General features: G+C 45.8%; 1 protein-coding gene across 4 annotated transcripts in view; it reads left to right on the top strand.

Annotated features, from left to right (window-relative positions):
• OSBPL10 (oxysterol binding protein like 10) overlaps positions 1 to 24,138 on the top strand; it is a 310,207-nt gene that overhangs the window by 212,881 nt on the left and 73,188 nt on the right. For all 4 annotated transcript variants that reach the window (XM_086720579.1, XM_086720580.1, XM_086720578.1 and 1 more), the window contains one exon: positions 17,862 to 18,072. In XM_086720579.1, the coding sequence (XP_086576705.1) occupies positions 17,862 to 18,072 (211 nt within the window). The remainder of the gene's footprint in view (positions 1 to 17,861; positions 18,073 to 24,138) is intronic.

The raw sequence follows: 24,138 nt of genomic DNA on the forward strand, positions 1-24,138 counted from the left end.
TTGAATGCATTTGGTGGGTATTCCCAGACCTCCTGAGAAGCCCATTAAGAAGGCATCTTAGGGTTCATGGATTCTGAGGCAGGGCTGCTGAGCGAATGGCCAAGAAAGAATTCTTGAGATGTTTTCAGTGCAAAAGGTGATTTTGTTATAGCACAAGAACAGGACCCTTGGGCAGAAAGAGCTGCACTATGGTTTTGAGGAGCAATTGATTATATACTTTGAAGTTGGGACGGAGGTAGAGATAAAGGAAGTCTCTAAAGGGATTTCCGTATGTTAAAGAAGATTTACAGGATCCTGGGGGTCTGGCTATTGTCAAGCTAAGGTTTTTATTTTTTATTTTTATTTTCATTTTTATTTATTAAAATTTTTGTTTAACATTTATTTATTTTTGCGAGACAGAGAAGGAATGGGAGAGGGGCAGAGAGAGAGGGAGACACAGAATCCGAAGCAGGCTCCAGGCTCTGAGCTGGCAGCACAGAGCCCGACGCGGGGCTCGAACCCACAAACTCTGAGATCGTGACCTGCTGAAGTCAGGCACTCAACCGACTGAGCCACCCAGGCGCTCCAAGGAAATTTAATTTTATCTACATTTCTCTTGCCTTTGTTCTCGTGAGATTCTAGAACCTTCTTTCTTAGGTTTTCACCCTTTAGAAAGACCTGACTGAAGGAAAGCAATTACGTTTCTTTGCTTTTGTCTGGAATTAGATGAGTGTTTGCTGGGTACTTTGGTTTTCTTATGTGGATAAATTCTTGAAAGCAAGAAGTCCGTGCTGACTGAGGTGGGGTTCCTTAGTGGTATAAAGGTTGGGAACCGCTAACCTATATGGGGCCTCTGTCTTCATTAGTCTCAACCTTCCCAGAATCCTTTTTTTTTTTTTTTAATTTTTTTAAAGTTTAAAATATTTGAGGGAGAGAGAGAGAGAGAGAGAGCAAGTAGGGGAGGGGCAGAGAGAGAGAGAGAGAGAGAGGAAGAGAGAATCCCAAGCAGGCTCTGCACTGTCAGCTCAGAGCCCAATGTGGGACTCCACCCCACCAATCGCGAAATCATGACGTGAGTTGAAGTCAGACACCTACCTGACTAAGCCACCCTGGTGCCCTTGTTGGCCCTTGCGCATTCTCCGGAGGGCTTGGGACCCACCAGGCCAGGGGGTGTATGTATCTATAGCTGCCATTTTCCCTGGAGAGGGCAGTGTCTGGCAAAGCTGTTCATCCTTCCGCCAGCAGGGGGCAGCAATTGAGTGGGCAAGAATGGTCGTTGTTCTTCAGCCTAATTTCAGAGGTGTAGAGCTCTTTAGAGATGATCAACCCAGTGGGAAAGCTGAAGAAATTGTTCCTAAAATAAATGCAGCTCAATTAAAATCGAGTGTATTTTTCAGTTTGAAGTAATATTTTAAACTGTTTCTGTCTACTCAAGGAATTGCATCTTTAAAACATTATTATACTTTTTGGCTTTCAGTGCTTTGGGGTGGGTTGGACAGTAACGTATACAGTAAGGATCTTCTGAGGAAGCCAGTGAGCTTTTCCTCATGCTGAGCGTTACCTTCTATCGGTACTAAATTTGCATGAAAATAGAGCCAGTTTATCCCAAGAGTGGAGTATGTGTTTACATTTTAGTTATGGAGGGAATTACGGCATGTGTTTATTTTGCAGTGGGGAATCATGGGAGCTAATATTACACGTTTTCTAAAAGGTTGGTTTAAAGATGGCAAATTAGCACTACCCAGCTAAGTCTAAAGGGGGACACTCATTTCTAAGTACTGAATTGAAGGAGAAAAGGCATTTTCTCTCAGTAAATGTTCAGATTCGCCCAAATTGGGCTGCCCCGACTCTGCCACAAATATAGCAAATGAAACACAGAGCATTTCCACCCGAAAAAAATAAACCTGGAAACCTGAAGCAGTGCCCCAAAGCCTGAAGGCTACACTTAACGAGTTATTGAAAATGTAGCGTCTCTCTGTACTAGCCAGGCGCTAAGGGGATGTGGGGCTGCTCCCCGGACCTCACGAACTTGAAGAAAAGGCACCTGCTCATGAGAGGGCCTGGGAGAGACTAGGGGCGTGGTGGTGGTGGTAACTTCTGGGTGGGGAAGTACAAGCTTCATGGAGAAGCACTGCTTTGCTCCAGCCATTGGAAACCTAGTAGGATTTTGACTGTGAAGGACGAGGAGGAGAGGATTTCTAGGCAAGATGTCACCCGAGAGAAAGTCAACAGGTGTAGAGCTGCCCAGGTGCGTAGCGTGTTTGCGGGGAAATTAGGGACAAGGTATACGAGCCACCTTTTTTTAAAAAAATTTTTTTTAATGTTTATTTATTTTTGAGACAGAGAAAGACAGAGCATGAACGGGGGAGGGTCAGAGAGAGAGGGAGACACAGAATCTGAAACAGGCTCCAGGCTCCGAGCTGTCAGCACAGATCCCGACGTGGGGCTCGAATTCCCGGACCGTGAGATCGTGACCTGAGCTGAAGTCGGACGCTTCACCGACTGAGCCACCCAGGCGCCCCACGAGCCACCTTTTGTGCACGTTACACATTAATTCTGTTTGGGGATCCTGTGCTTTCCAGAGTATTATCAGGGCCAGACCTTCCCTTTTTACGTCTCCCGTCTGGTGATGGTCATGGGAAGAGAAGGATTTCCGTGAAAAAGAGAACCGTTTGAATCACAACTGCATAGGGAAAACTACAGAGAGCTCTTGAGGGAGAGTTAGCTAATGTAGCAAAACCCAGTGCTTCTTGGTACTAATTTTAATTTCCATAAAGTTAATAGATACATTAGATCCGTGAACCTAATATGAGGAAATAGGTGACAGCTAATTCCAGACTTTGGAAATCGTCGGGAAAGGTACACACTGAGAGGGTACTGTGGATTGAGCCCTTGTCTCTTCTTAAACTCTTTTTAAACCGTGGATTTTGCATTATTACATGGTACTACAACTAAACGAGATGGGGTGGTCTGGGCTCACTTGGAGCTCAGTGTTTACATTTACAAGAAGTTACTGTATTTCTAGAACCCGCTGACAGGAAGCTGTGTAACTTTGGCATTCGTGTCATACCAGCTCACGTTTAGGGAAATGCCTCGTTATTTTGACTAGTTGTTACAGATGTGAGCGTTGACTGGTGTCCCATTGGACACACATATTTTCTTGTGAAGTGAGTTTTTAAGATATTTGCAAATAATGTGTATCTTTCTATGTCGTGACTATCAGAATCTTAGATGGGGTTAAACATCACAAAAGTGGTGGAGGGGCTACCCCTTAGGAAGAGGAGACCCTGTAGTGAAGGCATAAGTCAGTGTTGGCTGGCTGGACCAGGGCAGGCATCTAATCCACGGCCAGCCAATCATATTTACTTCCTCTCAAATCTGAATTGGGAAAGAAAGGAAGCCAGACTTGTGAGACTGGGTAGATTCAGCTCCCCAGTGGCTCTGCTGGGATTTGGACAAGGGAGGGAAGTTTTCAGATGAGCAAGAGGAGAGAGTAAGAAGGTGGGAAAGCCAGAGACTTTAAGAGGTAAGAGACTGTGATATCTCTGAAAGACAGAGAGCAGCCCTTTCTAGTAAATTCTGGGTGCCTCCTTCCTGTATCCATGTAACAGATCCCCTTCTCGAATTAGCACGGGTGAATTTCTCGCCTTTGCTGCTAAACACTGTCTTTGATGGCGATCAAGTAGACCCAGGGAAACATGCAAGAAAAGTATGAAACCTTGTCCTCTGTCCTCTGATTACTGAAATCCTCTGTCTCGATATGGCAAGAAGAAAATCAGTCCATTCAGAACTGGTATTGTACGTACTTCTTTCACTTGTCAATTTTTAATGCCTGCTGGTTGACATTTAGATGTGATTTGGATACCTGTGTTCACACGGATTCATCTCTTAGTGGCACTCAGACCTTCTTCTTTAATGCCAGGAAGTGGGGAAGATGGCCGGTTCCCAAGGAGACGCCTAGGTGCTCTTTTTCGTATATGCATTTACTCATTCTTTTTTTAAAGGTTTATTTCGAGAGAGAGAAAAAGAGAGAAAGCACAAGGAGAGGAGAGGCAGAGAGAGAATCCCAAGCAGACTCCATGCCTAGTGCAGAGTCCGACATGGGGCTGAAGCTCGTAACTGCAAGATCATGACCTGAGCCGATGCGAAGAGTTGGAAGCTTAACCGACTGAGCCACCCAGGCGCCCCATACTCATTCTTCTAACCAACATTTTCTGCCTGCAGTTTGCCAGGCTCGTCCTAGATGCTAGGAAAACAAGAGTGAACCAAAGAGAAAAAAGGTCCTCATCCTCGTGGAGCTCAGAGCCTGATAAGGGTGGGAGAGCTTAACCAATGGAGGACATAACACAGACATGATGGGTCCTGTGGGTGATGGGGATAATGACCTTTTGGGGACATGATGGAAGGCTACCTGGGGAAAGCAACCTATAACGTGGTCTGAAGAAAGAGTTCGAATTAACCAGGAGAAAGGCTTCCATGGACTGCTTGGAAGTTGAACCTGGAACCCATCCAGGTAGGGCCTTGTTTCTCAATATCAGATAGATTATTTTAGAGGCTATGAGGAGTTTGGGACTGTGGCGTGCCATAGATGTCTAACGTGCAGTTAAAATGTCCTTTTCTCTCTGGGAGATCGGTACTGGAAGAGACTCAAAATTAAGGCTGAAGTTCCAGGGCTTAAGATAAAGTGGAAAATACCTATTCTTCTTTGAGTAGAAGTAGTAACACCAGACTTGGGGCAGTGGGGAGAATTTCTTGGATATGCTGGAGAACCATGCCAGTGTGTTAAAACTTCTTGGAACTCTCCTCTTCCCTTCCTCTCTCTCGTTTCTTCCCTTCCTTCCTCTTCTGCCACTTTTCTCCCCCCATCTTCCTCCCTACATTCCCCCTTCCTTTCTCTTGCCTTCTCTTCTCTTTCCTCCCTTTTTTCTCCATTTATCCACCCAACAACATGGGCCTCCCCACAGCATGGCGGTGGATGAATTGATTGGTTCAGTCAGCAGGCTGGGTCCTGGAGTTAGTCATGCATGGAACTGATTATAATTTAATAAGTTCTATTTGTGTGTTTATTGATATGACTAGTGGCCATGCATTGCACACTCTGACACTTGGCTTTCTTAAAAAGTGTGCACCAGAGTCTTGAGGAAGTGAGGAAAATAGGAATGGATCCATGCCAGTTCATTCCGTTGCTGGAAAGCAGTTTTCAACGCAGGCCTCTGCAAAATGTGGTTAGCTCTTTTGTAAAGTGCGGTGTATTCTATATCATTATTCTGTCTCTTATTTGAGCACCTTGAGGATTACACTGTAAGCAGTTTGTGTGCAGGAGTCGTGTTCTCTCTTTTGTATAATGGTGACTGCAGTGTCATTTACTCGGTGGAGATACGATAAATATTAATTACTGGTGGCTTATCCCTCAACATAATTTTCCTTGTCAGATTAATGAAGCAGATTCCTGATAAATGCGTTTGTCTCTCCAGAGTTTCATTTGCGAAGCCTTAAATGCTATAAAGGATTTGCCTGGAGGCAAAAAGTTCTTGTCCAATCCCCCCCCCCCCCTTTTCAAGTGCCCTTTGGAGATGCATTTCTTTCCTGAAAATAATTGGCACAAGTGAAATTAATTTTAGCTGGAAAAGAGAACAGAACTGTTATATTCTTGTCTGCTGCTTTGGGTTGATATTGGAACTAAAAACAATAATTAAGTTTTGAAAGAGAGTAGCAGGCATTTAGTAGGTCGAGCGAAGGCCCGGAGTGAAATAAATATGTGCTACCGAGCCGAGGGCAGGATACAGCTGTCGATTGGCAGGTTTCCTTCAGGAATTCTTAAAAACAAGCTCCTCTCTCTGCAAAATAAAAGAATTTCCCAAAACAGAGATTAAGTACCAAGAAAATGAGAAGTTCTTTGAGAAAGGCCGAGCATGTGTGGAATATGTGTGAACACAGGTAGAGCAGGCTCGAGAAAATGGTTTAATTTCCTACTTGCTAATCTTTGGGTGGTGGAGTCACGTTCTCCAGAAGGTGAAACCTGATAGGCCGGTGAGCGTTTTTGAGACGTGGCTGGTCAGCCAGAAGACCTCTGAAGCGGATCAAAAAGACAGCCTTTCAGTTTCCGTTGTTTTACGTACGTGTGACGTATGTTCCATAGTTTCTGATTAGAAAATGGCCGAGAGGAACTTAAACGCTTACTGAAGCTTCCACCGCTTTTGCAGGACAAATACTTACCCTTGAGTATTTAGGTTTTGCTTATGAATCACTCTTTTTTTCTGGGGACTTTACCCAGCGTTTGTGGTCTAACCTGTTCTCGGTCAATTCAGAGTGAACTGGCCTGTGGATCAGCCAGCTCGCTCCCAAGCATCTACTTCCTTTTAGGTAGAAGTTAGTGCCTGGTGGGCACCAAACTGTGTGTGTGTGTGTTTGTGCACACGCGCACAGAGCGCATGGTGGTGTCCTCGTGCCCCCTGGGAATGGGGCACGGGGCAGAGAAGTTTGGATCCAGGACGGTGGACTTGGTCGTGACCTCTCCACGTCCGTGGATTGTGATTCGGGCCCCAGGGTTGTGTAAAAGGAGGGTCACGATAACCATCCCTCCCCCGTGGGCCAGGGCAGGGCTGGGAGGATAGGAGATAGTGACCGTGTAAAGGAAGAGCGTGAGAAGAGAGCAGGAAACGCGGTTCCTGCTTTCTGCTTTGCTCTTTAGCTTCCGTGTTGGATTCAGGTTCAGACGCAGGGCCCGGGCCAGGCTTGGAGAAGGTGGCCAGATGCCCTTCCCTTGTCCTGGGGAAGGACGACGTTCAGGTGAATCTGCTCCCTCTGGCCCTGTGAGGCTTTGGGGATCTCGGGAGCAGTTTTCCATTGTCACGTTGTCCCCGGGACCTTTTAGGAGAGAAGTGTGATGTCTTCGAGAACTTTCTGGATCCACGTGATTCTCCCAGTAGCCCTTTCACTCCCTTTGCTCGGGACTTGAGCTTTCTCTTCCAGGGGTGGTCCCGCCTTCCACATTGTTGCTTCCACCCGGAGGACAGGGACACCCTCTGGACTCCCCTTCATCTTACTTGCTTGAGTTTTCTTTACTGGGTAGGGAAACTTCCTGTTTATAGAATATAGTTGACGTATAACATTGTGTAAATGTAAGGCGTACAACACGTTAATTTCATATGTTTCTGCATTATAATAGGATTGCCCTTGTGGTGGTATTTAGTGCCTTTGTCACATTACATAATTATCCTTTCTTTTTAGTTGGTTGGACTAATTAAGTCCTAGCCTACTAGCAAGTCGGATGATTATAGTCCCATATTGTCTAAATTAGCCACACCGCGTACTAGCTCTCTGGGACTTATTTACAGCTTATTGCTGAATACGGAAACTTCTTAATCTCTCTTTACTTCACATTTGTTGAGGGGCGTGTGCAATGAATTAAAAAAAATGAGCTGCGTTTTTATGTTTTGGGGTTTTTTTTTTTTTTTTTGAGGGGGATGATGCGGGGGAGGATTACCAGTAGAATCGGTTAAGAGAAAAAGGTGGTCAAGAGGGAGAAAGAGGACAGCTCCCACACTGCTGAGGGAATACAAATGGAGAGTTTTTGCAAGGATGAGCTGGCAGTGTTTATCAAAAATTTAAAATTAATGCTAAGTACCCTTCAATCCAGCAGTTCCTCTTCTAAGAGTTTATTTTAAGAAAATCATTATAAATTTATGCTGGGATTTAGCTAGAGAGAAGTTTGTTGAATTGTAATTTGTCACAGAGAAGAAAAGACCTCTTTGTGATGTCCAGCAGCAGGAGGGAACCGGGAAATAAATTGTGGCACGTTTGTGTGATAGAATGGTCTGCAGCCTTTTTTTTTTTTTTTTTTTTTTTTGAGAGAGCGCACAAGTGAGCGAGGGGGCAAAGAGAAAGGGAGAGAGAGAGAGAAATGGGGTTCACGCGATGTGGGGCTCAAATTCCCGAACTGTGAGATCATGACCTGAGCCGAAGTCAGACACTTAACCGACTGAGCCCCTGGTCTACAGTCTTTTTTATGTATAGTATTGTCAAAATTTATTGATACGGTATATGGAATAAGAAAAGGTTACGAGCGGTACTGTGATGCACAACCATTTTCATTAAAGGTACATGCAGAAATACGTTGTAAGCACGTAGACCGAAATCGTAATGTATCTTTTTCTGCTTTGGGTTGTGTTACGGTATTGCTTCTTTTGATTATTTGTTTCTTCTGCGATAAGTATTACTTCCGTACAAGGAAAAAAAAGAGGGAGGAAAGATGTTTTCAGTGAAAACAATGCGGAGTAGGGGGTAGTAGCCTGCTGTGGGCGGTGCTTCTGCCCGAGTCCAGGTTTAAGGGTGTGGTGCCCGGGAGGCCAGCCTTGTTTCCAGAGAGTTCCTGCTCCTACGTCTCTGCTCAGCACCCCGTCCTGGCCTGTGTCTTTGTGTGTGGGAAGCAGAGAGTGCAGATAAGTGCGTAATGAGGAAGACTGATTAATTACTGATCCCTTGCCTTCTACCCCAAATCCTGCTGTTGACCGTAGGGTTCTCTTTGAGGACATAAGGGAGAATTCCTTTTGTATCGTGAACCCCTCGTTACTAACATGTTGACATTTAGTATTGACTCACGGAATTAAAAAGTAACAGGTTTTTTTTTTTTTTTTTTTTAATTTAATGTTTCTTTTTGAGAGAGAGACAGAGACAGAGTGCAAGCAGGAGAGGGGCAGAGAGAGAGGGAGACACAGAATCCGAAGCAGGCTGCAGGCTCCGAGCCATCAGCACAGAGCCCGATGCGGGGCTCGAACCCACAAACCGTGAGAGCGTGACCCAAGCCGAAGTCGGAGGCTTAACCGACTGAGCCACCCAGGCGCCCCAAACAATACTAGCTTTTAACCTGTGTGTAGGCAACTTCTGTTACATAATCCTGAAAGCGCTTTCTCCACCTCAGCTTTTCCTGCGGCATAAATTACATGAGGACAAGTGATGGTGGGTTTGCAGGGAAGGAGCTTTGACGCTAAAGCCAGGGTCTGCTTTGCCAGGAGTTAAAAGTCTTACGCAGTGCAGCCGTTAAAATGAGGTCTGTCCTTATTGATGTGGAAAGATAACTGTGGTGTGTATGTTAGTTTTCCAGGGCTTCAGTAGCAAAGTACCACAAACCCAATGGGTTAAACAATAGAAATTTCTTGTCTCACAATTCTGGAAGCCAGAAATGCAAAATCAAGGCACTTGGCAGGGTGGGTTTCTGCCGATGTCTAGGAGGGAAGGGTCTGTACTGGTCTGTTTCCTTGCTTTATCGATGGACATCCTCTCTGGGGCCTCATCATCTGCCCTCTGTGTCTGTCGGGGTCCAAATTTCCTCCTTTTATAAGGACACCAGTCATACTGGATCACAGTTCCCTCTAAATGTCCTCACTTTAACTTAATTTCCCTAAAATGAGCCAATCTCCGTATAAGGTCACTTTGGAGGTACTGGGGTTAGGACATCAACGTAGGGATTTGGGGGGAGGACACAATTCAGCCCACAACAATGTATTTTCCCACTATTTAAAAAAAAAACAAACAACAAGCTGTACCCGTCGGAGAAATCTCAAACATAACACATTGGAGAAGATCATGTTGATGAACCTCCATGCCCCCCCCAGCTGCAGCACCCCCAAAGCCAACGTGGTTCTATCCTTACTCCTCCGCACTCTCCCTGCCCCTTTCCAAAATCTCAGATTATTTTTAAGTCAATCTAAGGCATCACAGATGATTCATTCTAAGTGATAAAAAGTTAAAAAAATTATTTATAAGGGATGATCCTTTTAAAATAAGATAATTTGTGCACGATAAATTAGAAGAGTCAGAGTAATACCAGACTATGAATAGTGCTTTTACTTATTTCTAGGAGTGGGATTACAGGTAATTTTTACTTCCTTCTTCGTAACTGTTTTCCCTGACTGATTGTGTTGTGACGGTGGCTGATGGAGTGAGCCAGCCTTTTGCAATCAGGAAAAAACAAAAAACAAAACACCCCCCCCCCAAAAAAAAACAAGCTATTTCCAGGTGGTAGCAAAGGGGGGGGGGGATGAAGAAACCATGGAAGAAAATTGATCATAATTGTTTTATGAGGCAGGAAGTAGTATTTTGCTTCCAGAATATGAGAAGGGTAGAGGAGGAAGTACACAGGGCCGTGCCTCGTCGTGTGGAGGGTGCTGGAATGTGGGGACAGCCATGACAGGTGACCTCGGCCAGCACATCTGGCCTCTGTGAAGTTTTTCTCCAGTTTCCTGTTGGAGAAGTGAAAGTGACAGACTGACGGAACCCTACGAGTCATTTGGCTGTGAATGCGATTATCTCTTATTTCTTGAACATCTCAGTATGGGTTTGCTTTCTAGGAGTTTGAAAAGATAAAATCTGCATTTCATGTGTGTGCAGTGAGGGGTTATTATTGGGGTTGGTGAGGAAATGATTGTAGAAAACCCAAAGGTGGAAGATGGGACAGGAATCTGTTTTTAAGAAATAGAGCAGACTCATCCCACATCTTCAGAAAGTGTTTGAATGTGTGTGTGCACATTTCAGAATTTTGCCTTTGCCTTCTGCTCTTGCCCAGCATGGGCTCATTTATAAATAGCACTGAAGCTTGATAGCAATCACATACTTATTTAAGCTTTGGAGGGACCAGAACAGACTGGATCTCCTTCATCTCTGGATTGGTCTTTCAACCACTCTTTTATTTTTTTAAATGTTTTTCATGTTTGTTTATTTTGAGAGAGAAAGGGCACAAGCAGGGGAGGGGCAGAGAGAAGAGAGAGAATCCCAGGCAGGCTCCGCACTGTCAGCATGGTGCCTGACGTGGGGCTCGATCTCATAAACTGTGAGATCATGACCTGAGCCAAGATCAAAAGCCCGACGCTCAATGGACTGAGCCACCCACGCACCTGATCTTTCAACCACGCTTGTCTTTGGTTTCTGTCCCCCTCATCTCATATAATAAAGGCCAGGTGTCAAAATGTTGAATTTAAGAATGCCATTAGCCTGTCCTGCCTCCCAGGAATGGGGTGAATGGAGAAATCTGGAGCCATGGCTTAAATTATTTAGTGATGGTCAGCATCAGTGATGACACCATGAAGCCCAGAGCAAAGTGGGTTTCTTTGTCAATTTTCTAAAAGGAAGAGTAACTTCTGTTACCAAAAAGATGAATGGCTAGTGCTCAGCACTCTTCCATTTGGCCAGTTGAGATCTGCTTACGAAGCAGTCTTCAACTTGGAAGTGGAAGTAGGGTGTCTACACTTTCATAGCTTTGCAAAGAAGGCAGACTTTTATGTCCTAAGGCGTAACAATGACTCCAGCCCTGATTCTCCCCTCCACCACCCAGAGCTGAGGGTAAGGGGAGATCCTTCCAGAACAAGCACCTGTTGAGAAAGCCGAAGATGCTCTCTCCCCCCCTGGAGGCACCAGGTCTGGGGACCCTCCTTCTGTCCTCTCCACACCAGTGGGACCAGTGGAGGCCCTTGAGGCAAGAGATAAACTAAGCAGATCAAAATAGCACCACAGAGGCTCTGAAGTTAATTGTTCTTAAAGGCACAGGCCATAAAAGTAGCCTGCACGCTAAACATAAACTTGATTGCCTACTAAGAAAAAAAAATTCAAATCAGACTTAAAATCTCCGAACATGATAGCGAGGATGTCTAGGCTACAATAGAAAATCACCGTCCTGCCAAGAACCAGTAAAATCGCAACGTAACGTGAATGAGAAAAATGACGACCTGCTGCCCAAACCGAGGTGGCTCAGATGTTAGTTTTATTGGAACAAGTTGCCACGCTCATCTGTGCGTACCTGGTCTGAGTGCTTTCAGGCTGCAGTGGCAGAGTCCGTGTCTCACACGGACACCCAGTGGCTCCAAAAATCCTTAAATATTTTCTATCTGACCTTCTACAGGAGTTTGCTGACCCCTGCACGAAGGCCATCGAAGACTTAATAGTCAATTTTTTTTGGAGATGTTTGCTTCTCTCCCCCTCCCCCCCCTTTTTTTTTCTTTCCTTTGGTTTATATTCTAGAGCATTATGTTCCTTACACTGGTTTCTCCATTCTCATCCTGTGTTTTCTTAACTTTCTTCTTTGTAACCTCGTGTGTGTAGCCCACAGCCTCCCGCCATTGGAGATGGACCCCATTTCCTCCCATTCATCTTTGTCCCTTGTGGCCACTGTCAGCTTTCTTAACCCTATTGGGAGATGTGGATTTGGTAAGATCTGTCCACTAGATGGGGTTTTCTTTCTCTTGCTCACATAATAAGCCTTGGGAGATTTTTGGGGTCTACATGGTGTTTAGGACTGTGTTTGGATGGATAGAGAGAGGTGTCCCAAAGGGGCCCAGGACCCCGCCTAAAGAGACTCTTGGTAGGTTATCATTCCGGGGAGGTGCTGTGCCGAGAGGGAGTAAGAAGGAAGGTCGGATGTCAGGTAGGAAAGTCAGCAGGGAGAAGAGATTGTTCAGGTGTGAGGCCAAGACTTACCGTGCTCCGACACTCAGGAGTTTGGAGGAAATCTTTGGAGATTGGAATGCCAGCTCTCCAAATATCAACCACACAATCTGTTGACGAGGCAAAATGACCTTTATTATTTACCACTGTAAAGGAGAACACCACATCCACAGGGCATTGTCCGTGTCTCTGAGTGGGGAGGACAAAGTCAGAATTCGAGAATTTGAAGTTTGGCTTACAATACAGGGGCTCGATTCCAGTTAGGTACAGATCAAGATACAACAGTTCGGGATTGGTGGGAAAAACTAGGCAATGATTTTGAGGCAAGGCATTCAAAGGATTTTAGGGTACAAACTGTTGACAGTTTCCTTTACAGATTTGATGGACGTTTCAGGAAGCTTCTATAATGAGCTATCAAACCATTTTTGGGATGGGAGTCTCTTGGAATATTAAAGTAATGCTAATGAGGGCAGTGGAATAGTAAATATATGTTAATGGAGGCAGTAAGGTCTCTGTGTTTGTGTGAATGTGTCTGTGTGTTCTAAAGATCCTTGGAGCGTGGCTTTGAACCTTAACTGAGGGCTTTGGCCACGTGAAGAAGTGCCTAAGTCCGCCAAGAACTGATCCCTGACCCAGAGGGGAGACTTAAAAGCGGCTTCTGAATTCCACCAGGTGAAGGGTAAATGCTAAACCAAGGCCACCTTGAAGTTGACATCTAACTGGTCTACTTTGAAGACTGACAGATTGAGTCACTGAAGGTACTGGGAATCTGTGAGCCCGGGAGGGTCTCCCAACCGCACAAGCAGGCCCTGGGAACTTTAGGAAGCAGAGTCCTAAAGTTTGGGAGGTGCCTGATGCTGATCCTTTGATTATTAATGGATTAGTGACCGAGCTGGAGTTCATTGATACCTGACCTGTCAGGCCTCTCTCTGAAAACCTGCCCCTGGCTTTGCAGCTCTGAACAGCCTGAAGCAATCGAGACCCTTGAAGCCCCTGTCGCTGTCTGCCCCCTTCAGGTCTCTCTTCAGCCCACTCCTAAGCTCGTTGAGCTGAATGTCTTAGGTTTTAGTCTCTTTGTCGTGGTTTCAGGTGTCAACCAAGAAAGAATGCATTAAAAATTGAAGTCAACGGGCATTTATTTGGGTAATTAGAATTGCAATTCGGAGACACAGTTCTGGTAGAAACCTGACTCTTGTTTCAAGGGAGACAGAGAAGGGGGTGGAGTTTTAAAGGCAGAAGGTTGAGCGCAGTTCTCTTTTCTATCCTCTCTACAAAACGGGGATTGAAACTAGGTTAATTGGGATTGGTGGGGTTAACATGCAGACTAGGGATTGAAACTTGTCAGAGCTCACTGGCTCCTTTCCAAGTGAAGAATGCCAATGAGTCAGGCCTCAGGGTGCGGAGGGAGTTAAGTCCAGGCTGCAGGCTTGCAGCTGGAAAAAAGTTCATGGGTTCTAGAATGCACGTAAATTCCTCCTCCCTGATGGCCCCCGACCCTGTTTTAGAAGAGACTTAGCTAGGCTTGCTGACTCCTTTTTGAAATCTGTTACACAGTTTTATTGAAATAAAGCAATAAAATCTGCAGCCCCTGATTTTGTTAGCATTAACTCCTATGATTTGTTTTTTGTAGTGCATATACCATTATTTGTGCTATGAAAAATGGGCCATAGCATAGCATCCCCCCCCCCCCCCCCCGCCAGGGAGTTTGCTTATCTGTGAAGTTCAATGTGACCTACATATGGTTGATTTTACAAACCTCAGAGCTGACATTTTCAGGTGTAGATCTCTGAAATTTCATTTGGGGGTACCCTATACACCTATGTTATAAGATGCTGATGCCCCGGATTCTGGAATGCCAGAAAGAAACGAAACTTGGCGCATTTTGTTTTTGTTTTTAAAGACCACGAATGACTCATGTTGGTGTGCTCCAGAAAGAGTGTTAAGGGCTCTGGTTTGAGACTTGCGTGATTAAGGTAAGCGGTTCAAAGGCTGGTGGCAGTAGGTGAGCCTACTCGTAGGTGCTTGTGCCTTGCTCTTCCGTCGATGAGCCTGTAGGAACCTTGAAGGAGAGAGGGAGCGCTTTGAAGAACTTGCTGTTGGTATTGTTGCGTCCAGCTTTTTGGTGCCACGTACATCCATCTTCTCATAGGTGCCCTTAATTAAAATTAGATGTGGAAAAAGCTGAAACTTGTTCTTCCAAAGTCTGATGAAACCTCTTCATCAGTGCCTCTTGGTCTTAGAAATGTTGGAGCCACAGTAACTGTGATATACCGTTATATCACAAGGCTTGGAATCCCGCCTTTCTCTGCGGCTCCACTCAATTTCTTTCGGAGCCTGATGAAACTCATGCGAAGGTGACATCAGTTGTGTCATTAAACAGTAGTTCTGTTTTGCATCACATGGAAAGGGGGGCAGAAATGAATCTTGAGGAAATGTCCACAATGTGTGTCAAGCACTGTGCTAGGCTTAGTTTGAATATTTTCAGAGAGCAGATTCCATTTCTGGGTATGTGTCTCTGTTGTAATGGAGTAGAAGATTCTAGAAGTCAGTTCTGTGTTTTTATTACCTGAGATTTACCTAACATTTTATTCAATACCATATACAATTGGGATACATTTCTTTTTATTGATTAAAAACAAATGTATCCCATCTCGTTAGTGGCTTGATTTTACTCACCTTTTCTCTTGAGCGTTATGGTATCATCCATAATAGTCAAGAACATAATTTATTATGTTTCTTCGTTACATTTTCTTCCCTTTTAACACATCAATTTTCTAAGACAAGATTTTATGGTAGGAATTTGCGGAAATGTTGACTACGACAAATAGCTCAAAATCTACTGCTGTTAGTTCTATATATAGAACTGTCAGAGAATACATAAACACTTTATCTAGTGCAAACTTAAATTTAACCAGTTGGTAATATTTCTTGGTGAACCTAAACTTATAATGGAGGTATTATTCTTTACTAAATATTCAGCCGTATGTTGTTAATCGCATAGAATGATTTCTGTAGACTTTGTGTCAAAAGTCAGCTCTTTTGCACCTCTGAGAAGCAAGTGACTAGGGATTCATTATTCATTCCACAGATATTTTACTCTACTTGGAATATACCCTTGAACAGCACAGATACGATGGTCCCTGCTTTCATACTAGCACAAATGAACACAATAAATAAGTAAATTTTAAGTCAGGTTGGAAGGTGGTAAGTGCTATGGAGAATAATTAGTAATGAGGATAGGGGATGCCAAGGACTGGGCTGGAGATGCGGATGTTTTTTTTTTTTTTAAGATTTTATTTTTAAGTAATCGCTACACCCAATGTGGGGCTCAAACTCACAACCCTGAGATCAAGAATCATATACTCCACCGACCAAGCCAGCCAGCTGCCCCTGGAGATACAGTTTTAAATCATGTAGTTCAAGGGCACCTGGGTGGCTCAGTCATTAAACATCTGACTTCAGCTCAGTTCATGATCTCATGGTTTGTGAGTTCAAGTCCCATATCAGGTGAGCTCAAGCCCCGCCCCCCCACTTTGGGTGAGCTCAAGCCCCGCTTTGGGTGAGCCCTGTTTCTGTCTCTCTATCTCTCTCTCTCTCTGTCTCTCTGTCTTTCTCTCTGCCCCTCACTCACTTGCACTCTCTCTCTCTCATAATAATAATAATAATAATAATAATGTGGTTCAAGAAGCCTTGTTGAGGAGAAGGTAGCTTTTAAGCAAAGACCTGAAGGCAGAAATAAATACTTATTGAACCCCTGTTGTGCCCCAGGTACTTTTTTTTATAGGAGCCAGAATGGCCAGATGTGACCTCTGTAATCTGTCTGTGCAATAGCCTTAAGCAGTGATTTAGAAAAAAACCATGTTTTCAAGTAATGACGCCTATTTTGGTAAGTAGAATTGCAATGGATGAGGTTTTTGTTTTTTGCTTTTTTAAAATTTTTTTTTTTTTAATTTTTTTTTTTTCAACGTTTATTTATTTTTGGGACAGAGAGAGACAGAGCATGAATGGGCGAGGGGCAGAGAGAGAGGGAGACACAGAATCGGAAACAGGCTCCAGGCTCTGAGCCATCAGCCCAGAGCCCGACGCGGGGCTCGAACTCACAGACCGCGAGATCGTGACCTGGGTGAAGTCGGACGCTTAACTGACTGCGCCACCCAGGCGCCCCTAAAATTTTTTTTATTTCAGCAGATCACTACACAGACACAGCAGGTATCTGTTTTCAAAAAGAAATAGAAAAATAAGGCATAGCACAGAATGAGTTTTGTGTCCAAGTCCAGCGGTCTTTAACAGAATTATTGCTTCTTCCCACCTGATACCATCATGATGATAAAGCAAGGATCCTCCAGGGAAGACAGTGACAGAGCGAGTTATGGCTTCAAATTAAGGATGGCTGTTGTTGGGTGGGGGTGGGGAGGGGGCTGAAAGAACAATGGCCCAGAGTCTAGAAGCCAGCAGTTGGCTGTAGCCTGTGCTGTTGAGCAGCCCCCGGGACCTTGGGCGGGTTGCTCAGTCTCCCCCACTCCTTAGAGTGACTGCTTATTTGCTAGATGCGTGCTCGATGCATGTCATCTTGTTTGGAAAGTTGTGGAACGTGAGGGCCATGAACCTCACGAGTGAACCCATCAAGTTTCTTTTTTGCTCTTGACTTCCTTTCTCCTTGATGTGTCAGTTCGAAGATGCAGTTAGCCTCTGGCTTATCTGCCGCTTCTGAATTGAATCCAGGGCACAAAATACGGTTCTTTACGGTTGTCCTAGCTTTGGCTCTGACGGAGGGCTGGCCCTAGAGTTCCTGGGTTTTCTTTCCTCCTGGTGTCTCACACGGTGTCAGGAGAGAAAGTCTCATCCGACTTAGCATTTTTGGGGTGGTGTGGTTCAGTGCTGGCTTGACTGTGATCTCACTCCTACCTGTGCCAGCCTGAAATTTCACTTCCGTTTCTTGAACTTCAAAAAGACTGCCAAGGACATGGGCGCTGGAGCTGGGAAGAAAAGCAAAGAATCAGCCTAGCTCTGAGGCAAAGCTGTGCCTCATCCACTGTCTCAGATAACTTTTCACATTTCAAGAGCCTTACCGGTGGCCCCAAGGACTTCTCCCTTTGATGTATTTATTGTTCACTTGCCTGCAGGGGACCAGTAAAATGATACGTGCTGATAGCCCTGATGGGCCCTTTCCGCTGGACAGTTCTAAAATGCTCCTGCGGTCAGAGCTGCCGCTGTGTGCCTTTGGCCACATTCACGTAGATGTCACCTGGCCCGCCTCGTCCGAGGACTGCTGTGTACTGAACACCCTCCGAGCCGACTCCCATGTCACTTGCAGTCTGGGGGCGCCGGTTCCTCTCCCCACTCCCCTCTGTTGTGCCGTCCTCTGGTTTAATGAAGAGCTGCTCCCCAGCCTGTCGAAAGGCAGACCGTTCACTCTCCCCTCCGTGCCGTCTCTTCCCGTTTTGTAGATGATGAACCAGGTGGAAGGACAGCAGAAGAGCCTCGTGCACGCCATCGAGTCTCTGCCCGGCTCTGGCCCCCTCACCGCCTTGGACCAGGATCTGCTGCTCCTGAAAGCTACCTCCGCCGCTACCCTCAGCTGCCTGGGGGAGTGCCTCCACTTGCTACAGCAGAGTGTGCACCGGGCGGGCCAGCCCGGCCACAAGCCAGGGGCCTCAGGTAAGACCTTCCAGCGGACCCTGCTGTGTCTGCGACTGAGGCCTGTGTGTGCGCGTGTGTGTGCGTCTGCCCCCGTGCCCTTCCTCCTCTAAGTCCTCCATCTATCCACCTTCCATCTGCTGATCCTTTTTTTTTTTTAAATGCTTTTATTTATTTATGTTTCGAGAGACAAAGCACAAGAGCGTGAGCGGTGGAGGGGCGGAGAGAGAGGGAGACAGAGGGTCTGAAGCAGGCTCTGTGCTGGCAGCACAGAGCCCGATGCGGGGCTCGAACTCACCAACCTTAAGATCGTGACCTGAGCCGAAGCTGGATGCGTAAATGACTGAGCCACCCAGGCGGCCCCCTCTGTCCGCCCTTTTATTCCATCTGTTTCCGCATTTGTCCCTCCCTCCTTCTCTACCCAGATTTGGGATGTGTTTCTCTTTGACCAGTTAGAACTCTCACATCCCATGAAACATTTAACCAACACGTTGACACGAATGCAGCGGAACTCCTTTTAGACTTGCTGCTGTCATGTTCTGTATCTCATTCCATTTGTGACTTTGCACTCAGTGCTGCGTTTTTGAGACACATTGCCAGACGGTCCGTTTTTCTGACCGCGCCTGCGATGTGCGTCCACCGTGATTCGCGCCACACTCTGATGAAGGACACCCGCCCTGCTCCCTGCGTTCTGCCCGGCTCGCCTCGCTCAGCGCCTGCCTACCTGCGTGTCCCCTCGTGGACCTGCACGAGCGCTTCTCTGAAGCACACACTGGAAACATTTCTAATTCTTTATCAAGGAGCTGGAGATGATGAGGCATTCCCTTAAGATGCCCAATCCTTTTGGAGGAGTGTTTAATCAATCAGCAGATAGGAAGGTATTAGTGAGGATTAAATTCAGTGATAAAGGTGAACGTAGCCGAGGCCGGTCATGTCGTGTGTAATTATAAAGCGTTAGAGTGAGGAGACCCAACAGACGCCTCTTTGAGCTTTGTTGCCCGGGACTCACTTAATGAGGAAACGAGGCGACTTAGGTGATGAAAGAGAAGCTAGGGTCTGAGCGACAGTCTGTAATTCCTGCTGTTCTCAGGTCTTCTTTGCCCTCCGTTTCACTGAGGTTAAGAGGGATGTTGGTTTTCCAGAGAAGTTTCTTTGTGTCGTACCCAGCATCATTTACTGAGCTCCGATCCTGCTAGTATTTGGCCTCTGATACCCGCTTTTTGAAATCGTCACAGACTAGATGCATCATGCCCCTCATTCGCATGAGATGCTGAGGCTCATAGCAGGAAAATGACTGGCCCGTGGCCACTCATCTAAGTAGCAGAGCTGAGGTGAGAGACGGGCACTCCCCATGGGGCCTTTGTTCAGTTCTGAACAGACCACCGGTGGCCTCTGGGGACCTCAAATGGGGGCCGGCGATGCTGTCTTGCTCATGTCACAACTTTCTCACAGACAGGTATTTTGTTTTCTTTACTTTTCTCTTTATTTGGGGGAGGAGCAGAGAGAGAGAGAGAGAGAGAGAGAGAGAGAAAGACATAGAATCCAAAGCAGGCTCCAGGCTCTGAGCTGTCAGCATAGAGCCCACCATGGGGCTTGAACCCACGAACCGTGAGATCATGACCTGAACTGAAGTCGGACGCTTAACCGACTGAGCCACCCAGGCGCCCCTCTTTACTTTTCTCTTTAATAATTTCAGACTTTTCAGAACATTACAAGAATAGTATGAAAAAATTCTCTTATATCCACCTCCCAATTGCCCAAACGGTAACATATTATGACATTTGCTTCATCACCTTCCCTCTCTCTCTCTATAGCATATTATAATTGTCTAACCACTTCAGAGTAAGTTGCAGAAATGATATCTTCACTCTCATATGCTTTAATGTATTTCCTTAAAAAAAAAAAGACTATATCATGTTCTTGATATAATGTCTCCTATACAATGACAGCACAATAAATTAGCATGGACGCATCCTATTCCCCAGTCTGTAGACCTTACTAAATTTGGCCAATTACTCTGTGAATGTCCTTCATAACAAAAGAAAAAGTTTCTGGTGCAGGATCCAGCCTAGGAGACGATGCACGTATGTTCAGGCACAGAGTAGAGATGCCGAAACCTGCTTTTCTCTCTTTCTTCTTTCTTCTCTACTTGAAAAATGGAACTTTAATGCTGAAGTCCCCATGAGACTCCTTGACATTTTCTGACCTGGATGGAGTCTCAGTGGCCCTGTTGGGGCTTGGGCACAGATTCTGAGTTATACTGGAGGCTATTCAAGGTGTCTGTGATCTCTCCTATAGTATATCATAACTTCTGTCCTTTGGAACCTAATGGGCACATTGAAGAATCTTTTCACCAGTAAATGTAAACTCGGACCATTTTGTTACTCCTGAAATGAAGCCCTTACATCTTCCTTCAGGGTTAGTTTCTAGCAAATTTCTAAATTTTTTTTCCTGATTTAGGGGGTTGGAGGGACAAAGCTCAAGGTGGAATTTCAGAGGTAATGAGAGGTTGAAATGGAAATGATCTGGGAGGACCAAGCAGTGTCTCTGAAATTGTGTCTTGTACAGCGTCACCTCCTTGCGTCTTCCTTGCCCGTTCCCGTGCCCCTGCCCCATTTGACTTTCCATCTTCTCTTATTTCCAGCCACTTTTTTTTGTTGTCGCTGTATTTATTATGTTCACACTAAAAGCATATTCATCCAATGACAGTCCGCAGACTTACTGATCACTAACGTTCTCCCGTTCTTCCTTTCCTCATTTTTATTTTTAATTGAGCATAGTTGACCTACTGCCCTAGAATAAATTAGTTTCAGGTGTACAACATAGTGATTCAGCGATTGTATACACATTACAATTACAATGACAATATATATACGTTACAAAATGCTCACCACCGTGAGTGTGTATTACAGTGTGATTGACTCTATTCCCTATGTTGGACTTTTCATCTCTGTGACTTATTTTATGACTGGGAGTTTCTACCTCTTCATCCCCTTCACCCACTTCACCCATCCCCCATCCCCTCCCCTCCCCTCCTTTTAACCATTTTTTTAAGTTCATTTATTTATTTTGAGAGGGAGAGACAGCATGAGTTGGGGAGAGTTGGAGAGGGAGGGAGAGACAGGGAGAGAAATCTAAGCAGGCTCCACACTGCCAGTGCAGAGCCCAGTGTGGGGCTCGAACCCACAGAACCATGGGGTCATGACCTGAGCCGAAACTAAGAGTCGGATGCTCAATGGACTGAGCCACCCAGGGTCCCCCTGACCATTGTCACCAAGGGATTTGGCTGAAGGTTGAAGAATAGAGGGAGCATGAGGCATCACGGTGGTTATTTTGTTTTCTTGTCATCTTTTCAGCTTTTAAAAATGTTTATTTATTTATTTTGAGAGAGAGAGGGAGAGAGGGAGATAGGGAGAGGCAGAGAGAGAGAATCCCAAGCAGGCTCTGAGCTTACAGTGCAGAGCAAGATGTGGGTTTCGATCCCATGACCATGAGATCATGACCTGAGCCAAAACCAAGAGTCGGGTGCTCAACCGGCCGAACCACCCAGGCGCCCCTCTTTTTCACTTTTAACCCTTTTAAAAATTACATTTCCTGTAACAGCCCCTACGTTTTGAAACATTCTGCGCGTGTCTTTTCAATCTGTTGACAACATTGGGGGAAGAATTGAATTCCTTCCTTCATCCAAAGCATCATGCTTGCCTGCCGTTAAAATGGAGTTGCAGAATCTCAAACTAGCGGAATAAGAGAATGTGGCAACCTGGGGAGCGTCACCACAAAATACCTCTGTTGAGAATCTCAGGGCTCTTGAGGTTGATAGTAGTTACAGCAGCCTGACTCCCCCTGATAAAAACATAATGGTTGTATCTAAGGAAGTGCCAGCCTGGGTTGACGGAAATCAAAATCCCATTAAAGCGAAACTCTGTCAGGGTTTCCTTTAAATGTTCGACGGGCAGGGAGGCACAGGTTACCCACAGCATACTAAATAGACGCCTTGTTCTTCAAGCCACTTTGCTTTCTGCCCCCCACACTATTTCTTCCGCCCCTTTTCTGAATCAAAAATTAATTTGTGGTCTTCCAGCGTTTCATCTTCCGTAGTATTTCCTTGTATCTTTTGGGCAATATGTTGGCTTTGGAGCTTTTGTCTGCAAATGTTGCTCCTTAATGCTCCTTTTATCTAAAGCATGCGAGCCACCGACTGAAATCCAGAAATATTTCAGTATCTGTCTGCCTGCCACCTCTGTGTTGTGGACTCTTAGACTTGTCTCTGATATTGTCTCTCTAAGATACAGTGGCCTGAAATGTCTCATTTAACTTCCGTATATGGAGGAGTTTCTAATTCAGATTAAGAAGGGAACTTGCCTTTTCGGCCAAGGCTTCTGCAGTGCTGTTCCTGGTGACCACGAAATTTCCTTGAATAGCTTGAGGGAGACAAATGCTTGATGGGGGCGGGGCAGGTGGGCATCTGTTCTCCCGGGTCTAGATGCGTGCCTCCCGGAAAGGTGGACAGGACTCCACCCACAGCTGGAGAAGGCTGAGCCCCTTGGGGGTCTGGGCTTTAGGTGGGTGGCCAGTGCGGGAGAGAAACGAGACCCTGGAAGTGTTTCGGGGTGTGGAGTACTCTGCTGGCAGTGCTTCTGGTCACTTCCTTGCTTGCAGGTCCTGATCCAGGGAGCATGGTTCAAAGGCAGAGCAGACTCTTGTAACCAGACAGGCACATTCGAGTGCCAGGCAAGAGCTGGGTGCTGAGAGAATGAGTGGTGCAAGCCATGTTGGGAGAAAGCTCTGGAATGAGAGCTGCCACAGCAGGTGACCGCGGAGCCTTGGGCAATTGCAGTGGGTGCCCCGCGTGCCCTTGGACATAAATCAGGACGAGAGATCAAGAGACGCGTAACTGAAGAGGAGAACCAGAGCAGAGTTGCATGTGCTTTCCCTAACTTGTCTTTCCAGTAACTTTTTCTTCTCTTTCAAGATCCGTGGGGCTTGTCGGTCAGGAAGCCAGTTGCGTTGGTCTTTCCATTTTGGGGTTTGGCAAAAAGGGTCCAAGAGGTGAGACTGTCATAAAGCCTTCTTGGGCTCTCTGGCCGATGGCCTTCCTTCCGCTGTGCTTTTTTCTTTTCGTTTCTGGTTCTTTCCTTTTTTTTCCTTCCAGAGACTCCTGGTGTTCCTCTCTCTCCACCTTGTTGTCTCTGTCTCTTACACCTTCTTTCCTGATACCTACTGCTTCTGGTGAAAGTGTGCCCCACTTAAGTCACCTTCCTTTGTGTTGTGGTTAAAAGCCAAGATGGAAACGTGCTGAGTCCTCTAGCAGATAGTGTATTGTGGGGAAAAAAAGAAAAACTAACTTTGTAGAATATTTCAGGTGGGTGGATTTCTTTCGTGGTTGTTACAACTGTCCAAACAGAGCTTTTGGGTGGCAGATTCTCCCTAACGAAAGCAGTGAGACACGAACATCCTCGCTTTCCGTTTTAAACGTGCCTTATGTTGTCTCCAAGTTTGTAAATATTAAGCTTACTCTATTTTGGGAAACCCTTGTAGGTTTACTGAGTGTAGGAGGCATGGATTCACTGTGTTGCAGGAAGAGGGACAAGTGCTGTCATCTGTCACCGGCCTCTGGATAGAGCGGCCTTCCAGCCCCGGCACGGGGACCGCAGCTCTCAGCACTCCAGGCAAGGCTTAACCCAGGGCCAAGGACGGATTAGAAGAGTTTCACGGTCAGACCTTAAAGCCCACGGTTAAATCCTCTGTTGCTTTCTTTCTGCCTCTCGTTGGTCTAAAACACGTATAGCTGCTTTCTCTCTTTCCCGTGTGCTTCTGTCTACCGCGGTGTGTCGTGTAAGGAGCGGAGGCATGTGTCAGAGCCTGTTTCGAGGAGCGGAGATGCCATTTGGTGGACCACCCTCCGCTTTCCTGTTCTCTTCTGTTGTATCACCTTTGAAGATCTCCGGCTACTTGCCTTGACGGTCTGTCAGCAGGTGCCTGATAATATTTGTTCCCAGTTGTCGTTTCACTTAGATGTCCTGGTGTGTTCTCGACCATGTATCCTAGAGCTTTCTTGACTCACTTTCTGTAGGTGTGCCCTATTTC

The sequence above is a fragment of the Puma concolor genome, chromosome C2 (genome assembly GCF_028749965.1).
Source record: "Puma concolor isolate L17-30 chromosome C2, mPumCon1.1.hap2, whole genome shotgun sequence".
NCBI classification, from domain to species: Eukaryota; Metazoa; Chordata; class Mammalia; order Carnivora; family Felidae; genus Puma; species Puma concolor.